Source organism: Taudactylus pleione, unplaced genomic scaffold (assembly GCF_031769625.1).
Source record: "Taudactylus pleione unplaced genomic scaffold, aTauple2 ptg000265l, whole genome shotgun sequence".
Lineage (NCBI taxonomy): Eukaryota > Metazoa > Chordata > Amphibia > Anura > Myobatrachidae > Taudactylus > Taudactylus pleione.
In genome coordinates, this window is record NW_028284667.1 from 319,607 (window position 1) to 343,083 (window position 23,477).

Here is a 23,477-nt window from a genome sequence, read left to right on the forward strand (position 1 = left end):
CAAGGCGTACATAGTAATGGAAATAACCCACTAAACAAACTGTAACAAAGTGAGGCATTTTAATGGTAGAACAATGTCCTAAGGTACTGCAGTAATCATGATCAAAACATCCATGTTGTGGCAAATGCTATAAGGTGGCAGCTTTTCCATCAGTCTCATCAGGTGGTTTAGTTTCTTCAACTGTAGATTTCGCTTTGGACTCGGACTGGCTCTCTGACATCTGCCAGTTTGGTACCTTGAATAGAAAAAAAAAACAGCTTTATTCCAATTCTGTTTACTAATCAGAAGAACACAAATAAAATGGGTGGTTCACACGAGGCTTAAAAAGATCCATGTACTCCATGTGGGCAGTACTCATTATAAAGCTCGGATTTCTCTCCATACCACAGAAATAAGTACAGCAAGATGCAGACTGGACAGATAATCATCTCATCCCTTGCGTCATGGCTTTGTTGTAATGCCCATATAACGAGTTTCAGCATACAGCAAATACACAGAGGAGATTTTAAACATTTTTGCATAAGTCCAACCTATTCTGAGTTGGACGGATCTTAGCCTGGACTGTCTTTCGTGAAATGGGCGTATGGGGCAGGAACCGGGCAGTGGCAAAACTTTCTGTCTTCGTGGAGGGTTATGTGAGTGTAAGCTAAAGGTCCTTGCTATTCTGAGATATGCGTATGAAGAACCGATGCCTATTACAGATGGCTAATGGACGGGAAAACGGTGGTGGAGCGGTTCCTGTGCACTGTGGATCAAGTCGCTCCAAATAGCCCCTCTCGGCGTAGCAGGTCCCACGTGACTCGGCTGAGTAGAGCATCTTTTTCGCTCAAAATGTGCATCTTATTCACATAATTAAAACAACTGGAAGTGACAAAAATGTAATTGCTAGCATACACTGACCACTGGGGCTTGCATTTTTGTGACGGGGTGTGAATCTGTGTAGAAAGGACACCAAAGCCAGCGGCTTTTCTTCACGCCAAGTTCAGTCGTGGTTATTTCTGCAACTTTGTACTTGTGCAAAGCCAATTCCTACTTGGTAAAAGTTGCAGCCTAGCATCTGTAAGCGGCTTTTCGCTGCCTCTGCAAAGCGACTAAGGCCCGTATTCAATTAGTTTCGCACCCACGATACTTTTCTGCCTGCAGGACATTTCGCCTACATCGCGTATTTTGGACGCTAAAAGTCTTCGTGCGCACCCCCCCTATTCGCCGAATTCAATTCCAAAGGCCACGAAAACGCATCCCGGGGAAACTCAAAAAGGCGAAAAGTGCTGTCATAGATGGGGAAATCAGCCTAACGCCCCCAAAAAGATGCACTAACATTGGGGATCAGTATAGATGTCGCCGATCAGCCCCCCTGGAGCTATTTGCGGTACTTAAGTGCTTTCAATTGCCTCTATATAGCGTCTTTGCACAAGTGGTGAAGAATAGCATTAAGCAGGTTTTGTTGGAGAAAATAAGTAGTCCTGTCAAATTTGGGGTACATGAAAATGAAGGTAAGCATGGTTTAAATTCGCTACAGTGAAGTTTTAAGTGATATCAAAAACGCACCTTCAGCAAGCACCTGCAATCAAAAAAACACCTACCCCATACTTGCAGACCCCCCAAAAGTCTATTTCGTACTTTTTAATTGTGTACCCCCACTTTCTATTTTTTTGCCCCCATTTTCAAAGTCATTTTTTGGGGTATTCCTCTGTATGTGTTTTGACGCAGTTATCCTTTGGGGGGCTGTCCCAAGGGTGCAGAGTGGTTTCCGCACCTTTGCACTCCAAAACCGCAATTCTGCACTTTTTTCCGCCTGCTATTCATAGGCAAATCTTTTTCGCCTATTACACTGCATTGACTTTCCGGGTAGGCGAAAAGTGTTTGCAGTTGAATACGGCGATACTTTTCCGCCTGGCGAAATTACGTCATCCGCAATATTTTTTACCGGCAATTGAATACGGGCCTAAAATAGAAAAAAATACAATACGCCAGACGTCTGAGTCGCGTCTGGCGCAAAGACACTCAATGTCGGAGGACACATCTCTAGTAAATCAGGCTTTACTACCCAAAACAGCCACCGTGCTCCTGAGTCAGACCAACAATGTCAACTAAATACATTGGAAAGTGTTTTAACCTACATATGAATGCTGCCACCAATGTTCAACTGGAGATCTGGCCTCTGACTAGGCCACCTCAGAGTATTAATCTTCTCGGTGTTAAGCCACTCCAGTGTAGCAATTTGGGCCATTAGTCATGTCAGTAGATACATCAGTCCAAGCACTCTTGAAAACTGCAGCTGCTAGGATTTGCAATATCTACATGACAGCAGCAGGCATTAGCATGATGAAATATATATATATATATATATATATTTTATATATACAGACAGATATAAACGGCGGCACTCATAGGACTTGAAATGATGCAAGGATAAGGTCAGTTAAATTCTAACGTTTCAATCTCATTTAATCGAGATTTCCCTCAGAGGAAAATCTCGATTAAATGAGATTGAAACGTTATAATTTAACTGACCTTATCCTTGCATCATTTCAAGTCCTATGAGTGCCGCCGTTTATATCTGTCTGCTTCTGGTGAGAGCTTCTTACCCGGGGAGGGCACCAAGGCAAGTTACGAACCACAACGTTTATTGATGTTATAAAGTGCCGGTCGAGTGAACATTATATTATTATATATATATATATATATATATATATATACACACACACACACACATACATACATGTTATATTGTGCTCTTCATACATGTTAAATTATCTTTAACATTGGTAGTGTTAAAAAGTTCCAGAGGAAAGTTTACAGAAGTAATATTTTAAGACCTTACATTTTCAAGGCTGGAAATGATAATACCTTGTATTGAGGATTTGGGGACTGGAGAAACTGTTCTTAAACTGTTGTAGTGCTACTGCCATCTACAGTTACTTGTCATGATCACATATTTGTATGCTTAAATAGTGCAATACCAATTACAAATTGACTTCTTATGGGTATAAATGATTAGTCAAGGCTAGAGATGAGCAGGTTCGGTTTACTGGAAACCAAACCCACCGAAACTGAAGGGTTCCGAGTGGATCAGAGTCCCGGGCTTGGGTCTTTCTGCTAGGCTCGGATCTGAAAACGAGCTAAAACGTCCTCTTGTCTGCGTCAGATCTTGGTGTTTTGGAACTGTCGCTCCTGTCTGTCGGATCCAATTATTGGCCGCTACCATGGTAACAGGGCGCTGGTTGGCTGAGAATTGCTGTTTTTCAGCCAACCAGTGGCATGTTAAAGTAGTTTCTGGCAGAAGTGACAGAAACTCAGAGGGAGGCCTGTCAGCAGCAGGCACAGAACATAGAGAGGCAGTGACAGATCCAGGGGGAGCAATTGGTGAGAGTGCGGCGGGACGGACACACAAACTGTCCCGGCAGCCTGACTCCTGCTCCCTCCTCTCTACACTAACTGCTAGCATTGTACTGTTGATTTATGAAACCCCTGCTGAGCTCCCTACTGCAACGTCTCACACAGCGAAAATGTCTCAAAGCGGCGCGCTGGCCTGGGAGGCAGGAGCACATGCCCCACCATAGCAACCGGCAGTCTAGGACTGTGATAACGGACGCGAACACAGCTTCATGGGCAGCTTTATTGTTACTCTAGTGCTGTGTTTACAAGCCTGGCTGCAATGTCTGGACCTTTGAAAACCCCTCTCTTGCTTGTTATTCCAAATATTAATTTTTGTGGGAGTTATCTTAAGTATCACGTGGCAGTTTTCATTCTCATTGCTCCATTTTGAATATGTAAGCAGCTGTGGCCAGAATCATGCTTGGTCATCCATCTCACCATTAAGGCATGCACATATTATCCTAACTTATCATACGGTGGAATCGTACTGATTTCCCAAGAGAGTGAGTTTATTAATGCTATGGTTCAAATCGTGACTTTACTCCAGTGTCGCTGTTTGCCTTTATTAAACGGCCATCCTGTCTGCCACTGCTGTGCTGCAATGTTTCATAGATGTGCTGTATTCTTTCACACTGCAATGTGCTTGTGCCGCTGCTCAGCCTGCTCTGTCGCTTAGTTTAGCCAATCAGTTCGATGCATTCGATGGCCAATATTGGTGAAAACAAAATGGTGAGATGTGAGGTGGTCTAAATTGACTGGAAATTAATGTTATTAAGGTTAATAATACTGTAGGAACAAAAACAGGCCCAGATTACATGGTTTTAGCCGTTTTTAGTAATTTTAAAAACAATACAGATCCAAAACCAAAACACGCGAGGGTGGTTTTGGCAAAACCAAAACACGATGATGAATTAGAACCAAAACAAGGCGGTCCGCGCACATCTCTAGTCAAGGCAGAATGCATTTAGCGGCTGACCGCACCCATTGGGTTCTCCCTGAGGGCTTTTCATACCCCAGTCTGACACTGTGCAGATTTGATGATACTTAGATGTACTTAGTGGGGTTCTAAAGACCTCACAGATCTGGTGCTCACCACAAACCAAAAATGTAACATCGACTTACCCGCATGCCTGCTGACCTCCTTAAACTGATGCCTTTTGCAAGTAAAGCTTTTGAAGCCTCCTCAAATAATTTATCTTCGCTTACTTCTCCTGCTTTTTGAAGCTCTATAAATGTCTCCACAAAGCTGAAATGCATTAAGAAAAATGTTAAAATACCGTAAATATAAATTGTTACCTTCCTTAATAGGAGGACATATTTGTTTTATACAGTTAAAGCTTGTGAAATACAACATCTATGCAAGACTCCATCGACCCCAGCGCTGGTGGCTGCAGCACTAGCGACTGGGTCAGTGACTTCGGGCGTAGACTCCTACACACAAGGCGACATTCCCGGAGCCACAGCTGGATGCACAGGGGGCAGGTTCCTCCTGTTAGCCCATCCCCCACTCTTGGGCACGCTCCCTTACAGCAGACAGAGTTTTGCTGTTGACTCATTAGGCTGGTGTTACGCCTGTTCTTTGGAAGAGCATGTGTCGGTAAAAAAAAAAAAAAGCTAAATCTGTTGTCAATTCATAGAACTAAAGTCTAATGGATCAGCTCTTTGCTGGTACACTAGGGGGTTTATTTAGAAGTGGTTTTTCTGCAGTTTTGCTGCATAATGTAAATCAGCAATACAATGTGTTACCTTCCTTAATATGAGGATGTATTTGTTTTATACAGTTAAAGCTTGTGAAGTACAACATCTATGAGTCACAGTGCCATTCTTTGTAGCCATACACTTTGATGGATAGGGTTCTTTGGTCTGCAGCTTTCAGCCAGCAAAACTCTGTCTGCTGTAAGGGAGCGTGCCCAAGAGTGGGGGAGGGGCTAACAGGAGGAACCTGCCCCCTGTGCGTCCAACTTCCGGTTCCGGGAATGTCGTCTTGCGTGTAGGAGTCTACACCCGAAGTGACTGCCCAGTCGCCAGTGCTGCGGCCACCAGCGCTGGGGTCGATGGAGTGGCAGTGAGGGCGACCTATAGGTTTATAGTGTTTTTGCTAGTGCATACGCAAAATATCCAAAACACCCTACGGCACATGCATATCTCGTATACGCAGAGACCTCTTTTGTGAACGGAGTTGCTTGTAATAGAGCTAGCGGAGGAATGCCATGGGCGTTCCTGGGAGGTGAACTAAAGTGAACGTAAAAAAGGCCGTCTCATGGGCAAGTTATTGGAGTGTCAGTGAGCGTGGCTGCTTTCTCAAACGCAGAGGCCATGATTAGAGAAAGTTCAGAAGGAGACACTATGCTGGCCATAAGGTGTCGTGATTGTCAGTAGTCACCGTGATGGTGCACCGATGGTGGAGTGTGATTTACACTGTCCACGGACATTCAAAAGTGGGTGTCTCAGGGCTTACAATCTCCGACACCTGCAATTACACAAGGTGAAGGCGGAGACTAGCATTTGCATATTATCGCAGCAGCAAATCCGAAAGAAATTGCAGCCGCACATGCATTAGCTTCCACTTCTGAATCAGGCACAGTCATTTACTTGCCATACCCCTTTAATAATATAGGATTGGTCATACAAATTCCAACTACAATCATTATTATAAAGTATGTCTCACACAACATTATAAGCATAGGGCAAACACTGATTACAGAAACAATTACTATGTAGAAATAGGCAATATCATCATATAGAAATATCACACAATGGCCCCCATTTACTAACGAGTTTTATCACCAAAACGAGTGATAAATGTCACTGTGTATGATAATGGTGCTCCAGCCAATCAGCTCCCAACTGTCATTTTTCTAACAGTTGACAGCGGGGAGCTGATTGGCTGGAGCACCACTTATCATACACAGTGACATTTATCACTCGTTTAGGTGATAAAACTCGTTAGTAAATGGGGGCCAATAGGAGGAAATCAGGTACGGGCAAGAGGCCAATGACTGTCCACCATGTGTTTGGCCAATAAGAATACATAGCACTTCAATCAAACTAACAGCACACATTAGGCTGGTGTCACACCTGTTCTTTGGAAAAGCATGCGTCAGTAAAAAAAAAAAAAAAAAAAAATTCAAAATCTGCTGTTAAGTCATAGAACTAAAGTCTAATAGATCAGCTCTTTGCTGGTACACTAGGGGGTTTATTTAAAAGTGTTTTTCCGCAGTTTTACTGCATAATGTAAATCAGCAATACAAAAGTTTTTTACAACCGGCATACATTGATAAAATCAGTGAGGTGCAGTAAGGTCAGTGGCTGGGGAGGCACTGGTTGCTTAACCCCCCCACACCCTTAAAAAAAAAAAAAAAAAAAAACAGCGTAAGGGTTCCCCTATTGAACAGTGACTAGCACCAGGCTACCAGCCAGGGGGATAATGCCATAGCAGGGCTACACTCAGTGTGGGGTTCCCCTGAAATCACTTTAACTGCCCTTTACTAGTCAGCCCAGGGCTGAAATTCCTCAGACGGTGGGGATCACAAAAAACTAAAATGGGGTCCCCCCTCCCAAGCAACAACCAGCACTCGGCTGAAAGCCCAGTGCTATGCCCCGCACCCTTGGGGGTGGTGGGTGCAGGGTTCATGGTATAATAATAATGTTTACAGGCGGCCTACAGGTCCCAGCAAGCCTGCCGGCACTTATAGAACCACAAGTGCCTACATGCCTGAACATTAAGGGTCCACTGGCACCTGTAGTGCGCCTGTAAATTAAATATTAAAATAAATACAAGGCACTTAATGTGTCATAAAAGTTTGTTATACAGCATCTTCACATGGGTGCGGCAGCCTTTAAGCTCTTTTGCATGGCCTAGGCCTTCCGGCGTCTTTTGTCATTGGGAGCTCTTGCACGCTCCTTCCCCGCTGGCAGAATGCCAGCTGCTTCCAAGCGCGGTCTTATATAAGCCAGCCAAAGGGGGGGGGGGGGGGGGCAATGACGTGGCAAGCCGTGATTGGCTTGCGGAAGCCATCTTTCATTTTAAAAATGACGCTGAAGCGTCAGTTTTGAAATTGGAACTGCTCCTGAACTCTGCAGAATGGCGCCAGCTATCTCAGCCGGGTTTCTCCACTAACGCCCGCAACTCTACCGCATATGCTGATACCCACACAGTGATGACAGCGGATCCATCACTGGACAGCAGATCCAGTGATGGATCCGCTGCCCATTCACATCGCCTGACTGACAGGGGAATGCTTTCATGTGGGCTGAAAGCACGTCCATGTCAATGAGGCTCTTCTATAGGTGAAACTTCTCCTGTTTGTTCAATGGGCTTTTACTGCCCGCAGCTTAGCCCCGCCCCCTGCTTCATCTCCTTTACTATTCTCAGCGAAAGGCACCGTTCTCTCTTTACCTCCCAAACAAATCTGACTTGATTTCCACTATAAAAATGATTAAAATAATATAAAGCAGATACTTATGACAAAGAATATGTGTCATAACTATCTACTTTGTATTATTTTAATCATTAATGACAGGGGAGGCTCTGCCTCCCCTGACTGCACGTCCCTGGATAAAATGTGTCTCAGACCAACAGACATTTTGGGCCAAATGTAATAGGGTGAGAGTTTAGCAATAATCTCTCACATTGGTCAAGTTTTATCTTCAAAATGGGAAAATATCTGAATGAGATTTTAAATTGTGAGTTGTTTGAGTCTGAAAAACATGTGAGTTTGCTGTGTTGTTTGTTCATGGACTCTATTACATTGGCCGAGTTTAAAAAGTGTGGAAGAATTCTCACATTTTCTAAACTCTCACCCTATTACATTTGGCGCTTTATCTGGCATCCTGAAACCATCACATATCGCGGTCAAACACTGAGATATCTTAGCGTATTGCCACACAATATCTGGCTTCCTCCTGTGAAGGAACAGGGGAAATGTCAGGCAGGTGGGCGGCCACGGCAGTACATACACAGACTGACATGCTGGACGATTCAGCATCCCTGACCAATCGATATTTTCGGAACAGTACAATTATCTGGGCGATACTAGGCGGATAGGCCATATAATTGTAGTTTATGCCCTACATAAGGAGCAAATTTACTAAGGTGCGGGTTTACAATAGGAGAGGTACTGCCCATACTGGTCACTCAGTTTCTTGATGTCATTTATCGAATACATTTTGGAAATTGATAGCTATAATTTGAATGGTCGCTATTGTCGAGACCTGCACTTTTGTAACCCGCTCTCTAGTAAATGAACTCCTAAATGTTTCCAATGCCTCTAACACAAAAAAAAAATAAAAAAAGTGTTGATCTAGATTCATTAAAAGCATAACACACAGGGGCTGAGGGATCGTGGTGCACTGACGCAAAAGGCAAGTTTTAGCACACAGCGCATGTGCAGGTTTTCACACATTTTTGCCTATGTCTATCCTATCCTGTCAGGCGGATGTTGGTCGGATCTGTGTTTCTGTTAAATGAGTGTATTGGGGCAGGAACTAGGCGGCGACAATATGATTGCGCTGAACTGTTCTGCCTTGTAGAAGTGTAATGGGCATGTAGCTTGAGCTCTGGGCTATTCTGGGTGATGCGCACGGAGAAGGAAAGGCTGGTACAAGTGAAGATACTAATGATGACGAATTCAGCAGTTGGTGTAAAATCAATGGATGGCACGGCTTCCTGCTTGGAGACACACGGATCCTTGTATAAGCTGTACGGAATCTAGTATTAGCATAAGGTAAAATGGGGGAGATGTATCAAACCTTGGAGAGAAAAAAAATACCAATGTGCTCCTAACTGTCAGTTTACAGGCTGTGTTTGAAAATGACAGTTAGAAGCTGATTGGTTGGTACTTTATCTCTCTCTAAGCTTTGATACATCTCCCCCTAAATTAGGCTTCTACGGCTGCCAGGCAACTACAAACACTTTGTGTCTCACTCACAATCCGCCCCTCAAGCTGTAAAAACTTTGTGAGGTATCAAAGCAGATTACATTCTTCTGAAGCTCAGAATGTTCCTAATGCTGGAGTTATAGAAAATAAATGAAAAGGAAAAAAAATGTTAATTACACGAAACTCAAAATATCTGACTAATTATTCATATAGTTTAATATGCTACTGCCATATTTTCTTACTTTAGTGATCTTCGATAGCAGGATCCATGGAGAAAGTGCCACGTTCGAATATATAGCTATACAGTTATTTAAATGGACCTGTGACCTACACACAGTCAAAGCATTGACGTAGATACAGGGGAGTGCCATTGCTATGGGGCCCAGAGGCTTAGGGGGCCTCTGACCCAGCTCATATAGTTGTCCATCAAGTACACAAAATTGCCTAATAAGTAAATAAGAGTTATGGTATGACATACCTTTGTTAACTCTTTTTCTTCGAGGTCCATGGGTTCCACAGCCATTACGTTGGGGTATGAATCCTTGTCACCAAACAGTTAACGCAAACGAGTTCTCTGCTCCCAGGATGCACCGGGGTTCCTCCCCATATACCCCAACCCCTGCCTCAGGTAGCCAGTTCGTTTCCAAGCTCAAGCAGGCAGAGACAAACAAAGGGTAAGAAAGAAAAGACCCATACTAACGAGTCCAGATTCTCAAGAGAAGAACTATGGAAAAACCTCCCCCAGAACTACAGGTGCGTCTGGGTGGGTGTCCTGTGGACCCCATGGACCTCGAAGAAAAAGAGTTAACAAAGGTATGTCATACCATAACTCTTATTTTCTTCTTCGGGGTCCATGGGGTCCACAGCCATTACATTGGGGATATCCCAAAGCACTAACCCTATGGGCGGGGACGCTCCTGGCTCTCGGAAGAGAGGAGAATCCTACGCCCGAAGGAGGCATCCTGAGAGGCAAAAGGTGTCAAAGGAATAAAATTTGACAAAGGTATGGATGGAAGACCATGTGGCTGCTTTGCATAATTGCTCAGAAGAAGCACCCTGGCGGGCCGCCCATGATGGACCTACCGCCCTAGTAGAATGTGCCGTCACTGAATCTGGCACCCGCATACCAGCCTGTGTATAAGCCAATGAAATTGCCATGCGAATCCACCTGGCCAGTGTCTGTTTACTGGCTGGCCAGCCACGCTTATGACAACCATAAAGCACAAAAAGTGAATCGGACTTCCACCATTTGCTCGTGCGTTTAACATAAATTCTCAACGCACGGACCACATCCAGGGAAGCCGCACCTTGTGAGAGACTTGTGCCCTGAAATGCTGGAACTACTATTTCTTCATTAATATGAAATTTAGACACCACTTTCGGAAGGTAACCCTCACTAGTACATAGTACTGCTCTATCTTGATGAAATACCAAGAACGGCTCCCGGAAGGAAAGCGCAGCTAAATCCGACACTCTACGTGCAGATGCCATAGCAAGAAGAAATACAGTCTTTGCTGTTAGCCACTTGATGTCTATTGAATTTAAAGGCTCGAACGGAGGAGCCTGTAAAACCTTCAGAACTAGAGTCAAGTCCCACGGCACAACCGGGGAAACGAAGGGAGGCTGAATCCTCAACACCCCCTGAAAAAAGGTCTTTATATTCGGTCTCAGAGCAATTTTATGTTGGAACCAGACTGAAAGAGCTGACACCTGTACCCTTAAAGAGGCCAGGCGGAGCCCTTTTTCCAGACCGCTTTGAAGAAAATCAAGCACTCTGGATATCAGGAATTTCTGTGGATCATACCCTTTCAGTTCACACCACTGAAAGAAAGTATGCCAAACCCTATAGTATATACGGGCTTAGGATGGTTTCCGTGCCTTCAACATCGTCCGTATAACAGACTCGGAAAAACCCTTTCTACCTGAAGACGGAGGCCTCAAGAGCCATGCCGTCAGTGTTAGCCGATGAAGATCTGGGTACCAGCAGGGACCCTGTAGCAACAGATCCGGTCTCAATAGCAGAGGCCATGGAGTATCTATGGAGAGAGACCGTAGATCTGTGAACCAGTGCCGTCTCGGCCATGCCGGAGCTATTAATATGATGGTGCTGCCCTCTTGTTTGATCTTTCTGACAACTCTGGGCAGAAGAGCAAACGGGGGAAACAGATATACCAGTTTGTAATGCCACTTTACTGACAGTGCATCTACAAACTCGGCTCTCGGATCTCTTGTCCAGGATCCGTCCCTTGGAACCTTGTTGTTCCTTCTTGATGCCATCAGATCTATTTCTGGTAGACCCCACCTGTCCACAAGGTTCCGAAAAACCTGTGGATGTAGGGTCCATTCTCCTGCATTTATCTCTTACCGACTGAGTAAATCGGCCTCCCAATTCAGGATTCCTGGAATGAACACGGCAGATATCGTGGGCAGATGAGTCTGCCCATACCAGGATCTTTGATACCTCTGCCAAGGCAGCCCGACTCCTTGTGCCCCCTTGATGATTTAGGTAGGCGACCGCGGTGCGATTGTCCGACTGTATCTGCACCGACCTGCCTTTTAAGATTTCCTGAGCCTGCACTAAAGCTTTGAATATAGCTCTTAGTTCCAGGATGTTATCGGTAGCCGGCTTTCCGCCACTGACCACTTTCCCTGGAAAGTGTGTGACCCCGTCATCGCCCCCCAACCTTGAAGACTGACGTCGGTTTTGACTAATGTCCAATCCGGCACCCAAAAGGGGCGACCCTGCCTGAGATGCTTTGTCTGCAACCACCAGGTCAGGGACAACCGTACCTCTGGAGAGAGACGCAGCAGCTGATACCTGATCATGCGATGATCCTTGTTCCAGCAAGACAGAACTAATTGCTGCAATGGTCTGGAGTGGAATTGAGCGTATTCCACCATCCTGAAGGTGGCCACCATCGACCCCAGGACCTGCATGGCTACTAGAACGGATATCTGCCTGTTGCGAAGCGTATTCGTGATTGTAGGGCAAGGATCTTCTCCTCTGGCAGATATATTTTCTGCACCACGGAGTCCAATCTCGCCCCCAAATGACACATCTGTTGTACCGGACAGGGTAACGACTTTTGCCAGTTTATGATCCAGCCGTGACTGTACAGACATGATACTGTCAGCCTCAAATGATCCTGTACCTGCTGTGGGGACTGCCCCAGCAACAGGAGGTCGTCCAAGTAAGGCAAAATCCTGACGCCTTGGCATCTGAGGCATACCATCATCACCGCCATCACCTTGGTGAATACCCAAGGGGCTGTGGACAGGGTATTCACCAAGGTTCCAGGCAGGGCCTGGAACTGAAAATGTTCCTCCCCTACCGCAAAACGAAGACATTTTTGATGATCCTGTGTGATTGGGATGTGAAGGTAGGCATCCTCTATATCTAGGGATACCATATAGTCCCCTTGTTCCATTGCCAACACAATCGATCGCAATGTTTCCATCCTGAACCCGGGGGCTCGAACAAATTTGTTGAGCTCTCTCAGATTCAGAATAGGCCGGTATGACCAATTCGGTTTCTGAACCAAGAACAGATTGGAGTAAAACCCCTCTCGGAACTGATTCTATGGCACCGGAATCACTACTTCTGATGCTAGCAAGGCAAGAATAGCCTTCTGAAGGGCCAAAGCTTTTTCTGAACCCACCTGCGGGTTTACACAAAAGAACCTTTCTGGAGGAGTCCTCCAAAACGTCAGGGCATACCCTCGGGAAACAACTCCTCGAACCCAGGCATCCTCCGTCGTGAGGTGCCAGGGCTCTGAGAACCGAAGTAGTCGGCCCCCCACCCTGGGAACCCCCAGGGGGAGGCCCGTCCCATCAGGCCACTGGTTTATCCTGGACCCTAGATCCTGGACATTTGTTCTGCCAGGGCTTCCTGTCCTGCCTTTTTTGGTGGAAATCTCGCTGAGGGCTGACCTTTGGCCAAAACCCCCGAAAGTACGCCCTCCTTAATTTAGACGAGGTTGCTGATGGCAAACCGACCGTCTTTGAGGCTGCCATGGAGGATACAATTTTGTCCAATTCTGGACCAAAGAGAACACCTCCTGTGAATGGAAGGAATTCTAGGGCCTTTTTGGACCCGGCATCTGCCTTTCAATCCTTCAACCAGAGGATCCTACGTGCCACCACGGACTCTGCTGAAACTTTAGAGGAAAGGATCCCTGCATCCAAGGCGGCATCTCCCAAATACGAGGCCCCTTCTCTAATAAAGGAGATCATATCCAGTTGCTCCTTAGAGGCATCTGGTAAAGACTCCGTTAGAGTCTTGGCCCACTCCTCAATAGCTCTTGCTACCCAGGCAGTGGCCATAGCTGGACGGGTGGCCGTTCCTGCCAGTGAAAAAATTGATTTGAGACACGTCTCCAGTCTCCTATCAGTGGTTTCCTTCAGCGAAACTGCTGGGATTAGCAGAGTGGTACGTTTAATCAGCTGTGCTACATGTGCATCAACTGACGGTGGATTCTCCCACTTGGCACAATCCTCTGCTGGAAAAGGATATAGAAGATATATTCTATCTTTTAGAAGAATGGCTTATCTTATCCGGACGGACCCAGGCTTCCTCCATAAGTTCTGACAAATGTTCAGACTTTGGGACTTCTGCCTTAACCACTTTCTGGCGCTTAAACAGGGGGGCTTTCCTAGGCGGAAGATCCCCTTCCTCAATATTTAACACCGATTTTACAGCCCTTATCAGAAAAGGGACATCGGCTACTGGGAAATGATCATCATCCTCCTCGGAGCTAGACTCCTGTGAAGAGTCCTGTGCCTGTTCCTCGGAGGAGGAGGCACTGGAGTACTCACCCATATGAGGCGATACATGAGGCGCCTAGATTTAGGCTGCTTTGGCTTGACAGCCTGAGGCTGAAAAACCCCCGAAGATGATGCCATAACCTTACCAGCACCAGGGTCCATCCAAGGCGGCCACATCATGGGCATAGGATGCATCTGCTGAGGCAAACCCCAAACGGGTGGTACCGGGGCAGCCAGCCGTTCCGCCACCTGAGCCATTACCTGAGAAAATGACGCCCAAGGGGGCTCAGGGCCTGAAACAGGCAAACTTAATTGGTGTGGTGGCTGTCTGAAACAGTTCCCACAAAGCCCATTTTGTAGAAAGTCCTGTGGGAACAGACCTGCCTCGCAGGCTATACAGGATATCAGCAACGGGGCTCCCGCCACCTGACCCTCAGACTCCTTAGACATAACACTATGCCACTGGTTCTGAGTGTATATGTGCTGCTTTCTACTCTCAACCCACACACCCTAGCAAGGGAAGGGAAGAGACAGTGACAGTATACAGGAATTACAGTTCTTTTACAGAAGAAACAGTATCCATAATCAACAATCACATGTCATGCATAAATACTCCGCGAGCCATATGCATATAAGCTCTCACTACCATAATCAGCCTCAGCTTAGGTAGGATAGAGCCCTGTAAAAACCTAAACCAGCATTAGGCAAGGTATACAGGGAGACTGCCCAGCGTCCTGTAGGAGCAGCGTTCAGAGAGCAACAACTTATATGAAGGCTGAGAGGAACAACCCACAATCACTGCGCCAGAGGACTGAACTAGCATGTGGATTGGGGGAGGGGCCACCGGGGAAGCGTACCTCCCTATGCTGCTTGGACCTGCCCGGTAAACTGACCTGGCCGCCGCCACAAGCCCCGGCTGATCAGGAACATCAGATCCCGGCGGTCTAGGCTAGGAGACAAGCCGTATGCCTCCTGACTGCAGCGCGCCTCCGGCCACGTGGTCTCGGAGGCAGCGGCCGCCGCAACCACCTGCTTACCTGCCATCCCCTTGATCCGGTTGCGGTCCAGGGCCTGAGAGCCCCTGCCGAATCCCCTGCCATGGACCTGCCAAGGCTAGCGGTGCCGCGCAGGAGGAGGTAGTTGCAGCGCGTGGCCGGTGCGCCTCCAATCAGGCGCGAGGCTGCTTACAGGTCAAGTCAGACCATCCGCTGAGATAGAGAGTAAAGCTCTCCCTTTTTTTTTTTTTTTGTTACTCGTCTGCAGGACTGCTCTAGCAGTCCCACTGTCTATGTGGTGAACACACCAAACAGGAAGAACTGGCTACCTGAGGCAGGGGGTGGGGTATATGGGGAGGAACCCCGATGCATCCTGGGAGCAGAGAACTCGTTTGCGTTAACTGTTTGGTGACCAGGATTCATACCCCAACGTAATGGCTGTGGACCCCATGGACCCCGAAGAAAAAATTGAGTTTAGTTGTGTAGCAGGAAGCCAGACTCCAACAGCTGTCACCCATTGTCTCTTGCTGTCACCTACTGCCTCCCCCTGTCCCTCACGGTTTTCATTGTCACCCACAGCCTCTTTCTATCACCCCATGACATCTCTCTGCCAACCTCTGCTTCTCCCGCTGTCACCCTCTGCTTCTTCCTGTCACACACTACCTCTCCGTCACCTACTGTCTCCTGCAGTTATCCACTGCCTCTCCATGTGACCTTCTGCCTCGCCATCAATCAATGCCTCCGCCTGCATCTCCCGCTGTCACCCTCTACCTCTGCTGTTACCCACTAACCACTGCCTCTTCCTCTCACCCACTGCCTCTTTCTGTCACACATGGACTCTCACTGACACCCTCTGCCATTGCATCTCCCGTTGTCATCCACTACATCTTCCTGTCACCCGCTGCCACCCACTGTCTCTGCCTGTCACCCACGGTCTCTCACGGTCATCCACTACCTCCCCATGTTACCCACTGCCTCTCTCTGTCACAAACTGCCATCCATGCCTCTTCCTGTCACCCATGGCCTCCCCCTGCCTCTCCCACTGTTACCCTCTGCATCTCACCACTACCCACTGACTCATCCTGTGGAACAGAGGAGAGGGTACACAAAGCATATTTTCGCACCTGGGCCCACCACTCACAAGTTCTGCCACTGCATCACTTTGAACTTAATTACCCCACTGAATTGAATAGTCTTGTGAACGCTCTGACACTTGCTGAACATTATTTTTAGATCATAAAGATTTCTTGCTTTTGTTCATATTTAAGTGACAAAGTGTGTGTGTACAGTATAACAGTCTTTTCTAACACCCAAGTAGAATACATTTTGATTATTCTGAACATGCCCGCCATGCCTGCTTAGAGAGACAGAGAGACAGAGAGAGACACAGAGAGAGATTTTCCCCTCACTACTTTCATCACACAATGAATTTTTTTCATTATTACTTCTATCTGCTCGTATATTTCCACTTTTAAAAAATGGTGATCTTACCTTTGGCAAACAGATCTATAATCCTTTTGGTATAGATGGAATATTCCTGCACTACCATACATGTCATAAAATTTGCTGAGGAGAGAAAAAAAAAACGCTATTTTAAAATAACACAAATGTAATGCCCGGTCAGTTTAATAAAATGTACCCAAAAATGATGCAATCCATATAGCTATTCATACTTCCAGTAGTTTGGATAAAGCAAACGTCTAAAGCTGGGTACGCACTAAAAGATATAGCACACACTATATCCCCCAACGGGGATTGGAACAATATATTGTGCGGATTGTATAGTGTGTACACCGGATTGCGCATGCACTGTGGTCATTCATTGCTAATTCACAGCCAAGACATAAGCAGGTTTAGCATATGTTAATGTTAGAGTTAAATGTAAAAAAAAGAAGCAATTTTATTAAACACCAGAACTGAATGGCACCAACCAATGCAGGAATCGACAGCTAATAAACTCACGCTCGTATGATATCCTCACTGTACAGAATTGCAGGCACGTTGTCAGGAGGATTGCGCTGGCGCCTTTCAGGTTTTTCAACGGTGGGCTCTCTTTTTGGTGGAAAGGCAGCATACACATCGTACCAAATAGGCTTTGCTTTATGGTTAATTACCCCTGAACGCATCAGATCTCGTGTTCTATCAAAAGTAAAGCATAAATTAACAGAATGGCCAGTAGTTACAAATATTAAAATAGCAAATGATCCCAGACATGAAAACAGGTACATTTGAGCATAAATAGGTATACCAGACAATGTTCTAAATTAGTAATGTCAGCAAAAGGTTAAACTATTTATTTTTTCTTGATACATATAAAAGACGTTACAACTACCAAATATGGCATGACTACAGGCAGGGCCAGATTAAGACTTGTGGGGGCCCAGAGGCAACTAAATTGCGGGGAGGCTCTCCAATAAATTCTTATCATGCAGCAACGGAGGCAGCAGTTCACCTGTGCCCCTAGTCCCCCCATACTTTAGATTCTTCAAAGTAGGCCCCTTTTGCTTGGATGACAGCTCTGCATACTCTTGGCATTCTCTCATCCAGCTTCATGAGGTAGTCTCCTGGAATGGTTTTGAATTAATAGGTGTGCCTTGTCAAGAGTCAATCTGTGGAATTACTTGCCTTCTTAATGTGTTTGAGACCATCAGTTGTGTTGTGCAGATGTAGGGTTAGTACATAGTGGACACCACTATTTTACTGTTGTAATCCATATTATGGCACCAACCACTCAACTCAGTAAAGAGAAACGATAGTCCATCATTACTTTAAGACATGAAGGTCAGTCGATACGGAAAATTTCAAGAACTTTGAATGTATCCTCAAATGCACTTGCAAAAACCATCAAACGCTATGATGAAACTGGCTCTCATGAGGACCGCCCCAGGAAAGGAAGAGTTACCTCTGCTGCAGAGGATAAGTTCATTAGAGTTACCAGCCTCGGAAACCGCTACTTAACAGCACCTCAGATTAGAGACCACATAAAGTGGTATGTGTTTATTATTCCGACCACCGGCATCTCCACTACAGAATCCCGGCGAGGGTTAATTAACCTACACCGGGAGACCGGCGCCCGGCATCCCGATTGAAGGGATGCCGTGCACGGATAGCCGCGGTGGGGAAGGGTTCGGTTTAGGGTTCCGGGGGGGACTTAGGGTTAGGCACCCCCCCCCGGAGGCTGGGTTAGGCTAGGGGGAGGGACGGTTAAGGTTAGGCACCCCCGGGGGAAACTTAGGGTTAGGCATCCCCCCGGGGGAGTTAGGTTTAGATGGCGAGGAGAGGGGGGCTTAGGTTTAGGCACTTAGTGGGGTGATTAGGGTTAGGCACGCGGGAGGGAGGGGGGTCAGGTTTAGGCACCCTAAAGGAGGGTCAGGGTTAGGGAGTAGATTAGGTTAGATAATACTTACTTTCTATCCATGTCGGGCTGGCGCTGCCGGGATTTGAATACATATGTATTCCCATAAAGTCTTATTTATTTATTAACAGTTTCTTATATAGCGCAGCATATTCCGTTGCGCTTTACAATTGTAAACATTAATAGAACAAAACTGGGTAATAACAGACAGATATATAGGTAGGAAGGCCCTGCTCGCAAGCTTACAATCTATAGGGAAATAGGCATTGATACACAAGGATAGGTGCTATATATTGCATTTTGGTCAAGCCAGAATGTCGGCCAAATGTCATGAGGATGTGAGAGAAAGACGATGTGTGAGGTTGTGTATGGACTGTGAAAGGGGATGTAATTAGATATGGAAGCTATGAAGGTTATGCGGGCAGTTCTGGAATCTGATAAGCTTGCCTGAAGAGGTGAGTTTCCAGGGATCGCTTGAAGGATTGGAGACTAGAGGAAAGTCGTATTGTGCGTGGTAAGGCATTCCATAGAGTGGGTGCAGCCCGAAGAAAGTCCTGTTACTGTGAGTGGGAGCAAGTAATGCATGGGGATGAAACGCAGATCTTGTGCTGAGTAGAGAGGTCAGGTAGGGAGACATTTTGAGATGAGTGAAGAGATGTATGTTGGTGTGGTTTGGTTAATAGCCTTATGTGTAAAAAAAGAGTATTTTTTATTGAATACGGTAGAAAACCGGCAACCAATGGAGGAACTGACAGAGCGGGGCAGCAGACGATGAACGTTTGGCAAGGAAGATAAGCCTTGCAGCTGCATTCATAATTGATTGTAATGGCGATAGCCTGTTTTTGGGAAGACAAGTAAGGAGGCTATTGCAATAGTCAATGCGGGAAATAATAAGTGCATGGATTAGAGTTTTTGCAGTGTCTTGTGTGAGATATGGTCGAATTTTGGATATGTTTTTAGATGTATGTAACATGATTTTGAGACAGATTGAATGTGGGGAACAAAGGATAGTTCAGAGTCAAGCATGACACCAAGGCAGCGAGCTTGTGGGGCATGGTGGATTGTCGATTTATCAACAGTGATAGAGAGATCAGGTTGGTAACTGTTATTGGCTGGTGGAAATATAATTAATTCTGTTTTAGAAATATTAAGTTTCAGGTGGCGAGATGACATCCAAGATGAAATTGCAGAAAAACATTCAGTGACACGGACCAGTACAGATGGTCACAGAGTTCAAGTAGCAGACAAATCTCAACATCAACTGTTCAGAGGAGACTGGGTGAATCAGGCCTTCATGGTCGTATTGCTGCAAAGAAGCCACTACTGAGGATGAACAACAAGAAGAGGAGAATTGTTTGAGCCAAGAAACACAAGGAATGGACATTAAACCAGTGGAAATCTGTACTTTGGTCTGATGAGTCCAAATTTTAGATTTTTGGTTCCAACCGCCGTGTCTTTGTGAGACCTAGAGAAGGTGAGCGGATGGTTTCTGCATGTGTGGTTCCCACTGTGGAGCATGGAGGAGAAGGTGTGATGGTGTGGGGGTGCTTTGCTGGTGACACTGTTGATTTATTCAAAATTCAAGGCACAGTTAACCAGCATGGCTACCACAGCATTCTGCAGCGCCATGCCATCCCATCTGGTTTGCGCTTACTGGGACCATCATTTGTTTTCAACAAGACAAGACCCAAAACACACCTCCAGGCTATGTAAGGGCTACTTAACCAAGAAGGAAAGTGATGGTGTGCTGCGTCAGATCACCTGGCCTACACAATCACCCAGGAACCACTCACCTAAAATAGGTGAGATACATTCTCATAAAGGTATCTTTAGGTCCTCTATCCTGGTCACAGATTAATAAACACTTTTCAGCACTTGTTCCCCTCTGGGAATAGACTCACCTGAGACTCACCTGAGTACTGGGAACTGTCACCTGTAACTGTCCCAATTTTGACACATGAGTCCTGATTCTAGGGGACTCTTCCAACAATCAAGACCTTCGTCCCAACTGTTGTAGCATGTGCACCAAAATGCAGAGTTTTTAGTAGAGATGAGCGGTTCGGTTTTGACTATTTAGCCAAATTAGCGTAATTTCAGATAAATTCAGATTTATCTTATTAGCTGTCCAAAACACGTGCAAGCCGTATAGCCAATATGATGCCGTTTTTGAGATCCGAACATACCAGAGTAAAATTGAACAGCTCACCTCTAGTTTTTAGAGGCGGCAAGAGTGGTGGACTAGCAACTCAGAAGTGTACAATGTGGCACGGACAGGCCTTGAGCATGATATCATCCTATTCCTGGAATCTGTCCCTATTCACAAACTTATGGAGATCCTAAAACTTTCTAGTGTTATTTGTAATGGCATATCAACCATACATGATCATACCTAACAAGTCCTGATTTATATGGAAAACACAGCATGGAAAGAAGACTGAACAGAAATAGACTTAAAAAAAACAGAATTGAGCATCATCCAATGGTAGAAAGATGAGCTGCAGGCAATTGTCCTATTTCTTCAAATAGAAATATGTCCCTACAACTGGCTGCCATGACCTGACCAATTCTATTGCACTGTATACAGCAGTGTGTCCCAACCTTGGTCCTCAAGACACATTAACAGTATAGGCTATGAGGACATCCATGCTTGAGCACAGATGGTTAACTCAAAATAACTGTATACAATTTAAGTCTCTTGCGCTCAAGTATGGCTATCCTTAAAACCAGGACTGTTATGCTGGGTACACACTAGACGACATATCGAGTCTAGAAGCAATAAACTTTATGTTGTAGCAACGATCTTTAAGTGTCTACACCCAATTAATTTTTCAACGACATACAGTACAGATATATCGCATCAGGTGTGCTGCACGATATATCTGATATGTCATTGATGCTGTGCAGTGTACGGCCAACCAAACGACCGAGTGATAGGTCAGTCACTGGGTGTTTTGTAAACATCATCAATGGCACAGTTCAACACAACGATCTGACAGTGTGTACAGGGAAACAATTGGTCGTTATCCTCTGAACAGACATATAATTTGGATAACTACTATGGCTGTTTAAGCTGGGTACACACTAGACGATTTGTCATCCGATCCCGCAGATCGGAGCGACATATCGGGTACATCATCTACTGTGTACTCACGCTACGTGCGCTATCGTGGGTAGCTAGCGACAGCCCACGTCGGCCCTGCTGCAAGGCCGACTGGGATATCGCTGAAGATGCCATGCTGCAGATTGCAGCATGATACATCCCCTCCTCCCCCGTCAGTACTTGTACTTTCCGCATGCCAGGTCCCGTCGCCGGTGATATTGTGCTGGGTACACATCGTCCAACTTTAGTATACATGAATGTTATCGTTTGTGCTCGAGCGTTAGCGAAGTTGTCAGATCGGCAGTTACATATTCAAGTGTGAACACACATTAGTGTGCCTGAAGGACAGAGGTTGGGAAACGCTGCTATACATGCATAGGCCACTTCACCTAACATGGGGTTGGGTACAGGATGCCAGCGCTCGCAATCCTGGCGGTCAAAATCCCGGCGCCGGCATCCCAACAGGGTTAGGGTACCAACACCTGTCAGTAAGTATCCTAACCCATGGCCTAACCTCCCCTCCCTGGTGCCTAAACCTAACCTCCCCCTAGTGCCTAATCCTAACCCTGCCCCTAACCCTGCAACTTACCTTTGGGATGCCGGCGCCAGGATTCCGACAGGTGTCTGGATTTTGGCGTCGGTATTTTAAGAGCTGGCATGCCGTTTGCCAAGATATACCGATATTGACCGCATACCCTAACATGATGTGACCGCTGCACATCACTATAATACACAGACACTACATACCCTCCAACATGACGCATTCCACCAGGTACAAACTGCTCTGCTCCTGGACTTCCCACCTAATTTATGACTTCTGTCACCTGTGTTGTAGCACCTGTCTCATCAATTACCTGGTTCAACACAGGCAAGCGCGCACGCAGGGAGGGTTTCTGAGCACCCAGAAACCTCCCCCTGCCCGCCGATCAGTGGCGGTTTCAGTAAGTGTAGTGCGGTCCACACTACACAGTAACAAACACGGCGGCGGCGTGTTTGTTTTAACAGCCAATGAGAGTCGTCAGACAGACTCTCAATGGCTGCTGCATCCACGGAGGTTCGGTAACCGAGAATTTGGAACCCCCCCTTTCAAAATCCTGCGTTTGCCACTGCCAGGTGACTGCATCCATAATTTAGGAGGGAAGTTCAGGAGCAGAGAATTTTGTACCTGATGGAAGGGTAATTTTGGAGGGTAGGACACTAGTATGGACTATGCTGAGTAGGACACAGGGAACTGCTAAGGGTGCATAAAACAAGGCAGTTATTTGGCAACTACTGAAGCCCAATGAGTGACAGGACCTGTAACGGGGTGAGGGTTATGTACCTGGTGAACACAGTGCCCAGCTTCTCCAGCCTGCTGCCAGCCATGCTGCTGCTATGGATTACTCGAGTCTGATCTGATCTGTCACATACATAGATCGGTGATCAGGCCCTAGAACGGCGTTACTGACGGCGACCATCTTTGATCCTGTAAAGAACAGATCAATAAAACCACCATAATCAACGTATAATCGGCGTTTGGCGTTATGAGACTAATATCTGTGATTTATTAAAAGACATTTATACCGTATGTATCGTTAATTGTCTTGTAAGATAAAATAAATATTGGAATATGCTCCTTATGCGAAGCAGCTTCCAGACACCAAGATGGAGGAACACTTCATTTCTCTGTCAGCGTAAGGTCAGGCAGGTTAAACGATCACAGAGTGACTGCTCTGGAACAAGGAGCATTAGCCACTCAGATCTAGCATTAATCTTGGGGTTGGGGGGACTGGGACTTTGGGATACTCTCTCCAGAAATAAACGTGCGATCTGTGAGCCGCTGGCAGGCAATAATCTACACTGTGTGTGATGTCTGGTGGTAGTACAGGTACCGTGCGGGGACATTCATATGGGGAACGAGCGTCGCAAGCATGTCAGCGCATTGCCATTATTATTTGGAACGTGTGTTTAGTCATTCTGGTCTGTTCTTCTGTGTGACCGGAACATGCTGATGACTTGGTCTACGG

At 46.1% G+C, this 23,477-nt stretch overlaps 1 protein-coding gene across 2 annotated transcripts; it reads right to left on the minus strand.

The window, feature by feature from the left end:
- Positions 1–42: 42 nt before the first annotated feature.
- Positions 43–22,894, minus strand: MRPS23 (mitochondrial ribosomal protein S23). Of its 2 annotated transcripts, none has more exons than XM_088481104.1 (5): positions 22,793–22,894; positions 16,979–17,155; positions 16,508–16,582; positions 4,501–4,624; positions 43–235 (listed from the first exon to the last, which is right to left on the minus strand). In XM_088481104.1, the coding sequence occupies exons 1-5, from the start codon at positions 22,834–22,836 to the stop codon at positions 128–130; spliced, it is 528 nt and encodes a 175-aa protein (XP_088337230.1). In that variant the 5' UTR covers positions 22,837–22,894; the 3' UTR covers positions 43–127. The 2 variants fall into 2 exon arrangements, with proteins under 2 accessions (XP_088337230.1, XP_088337231.1); XM_088481105.1 differs by lacking the exon at positions 22,793–22,894 and adding an exon at positions 22,219–22,259.
- Positions 22,895–23,477: the final 583 nt, after the last annotated feature.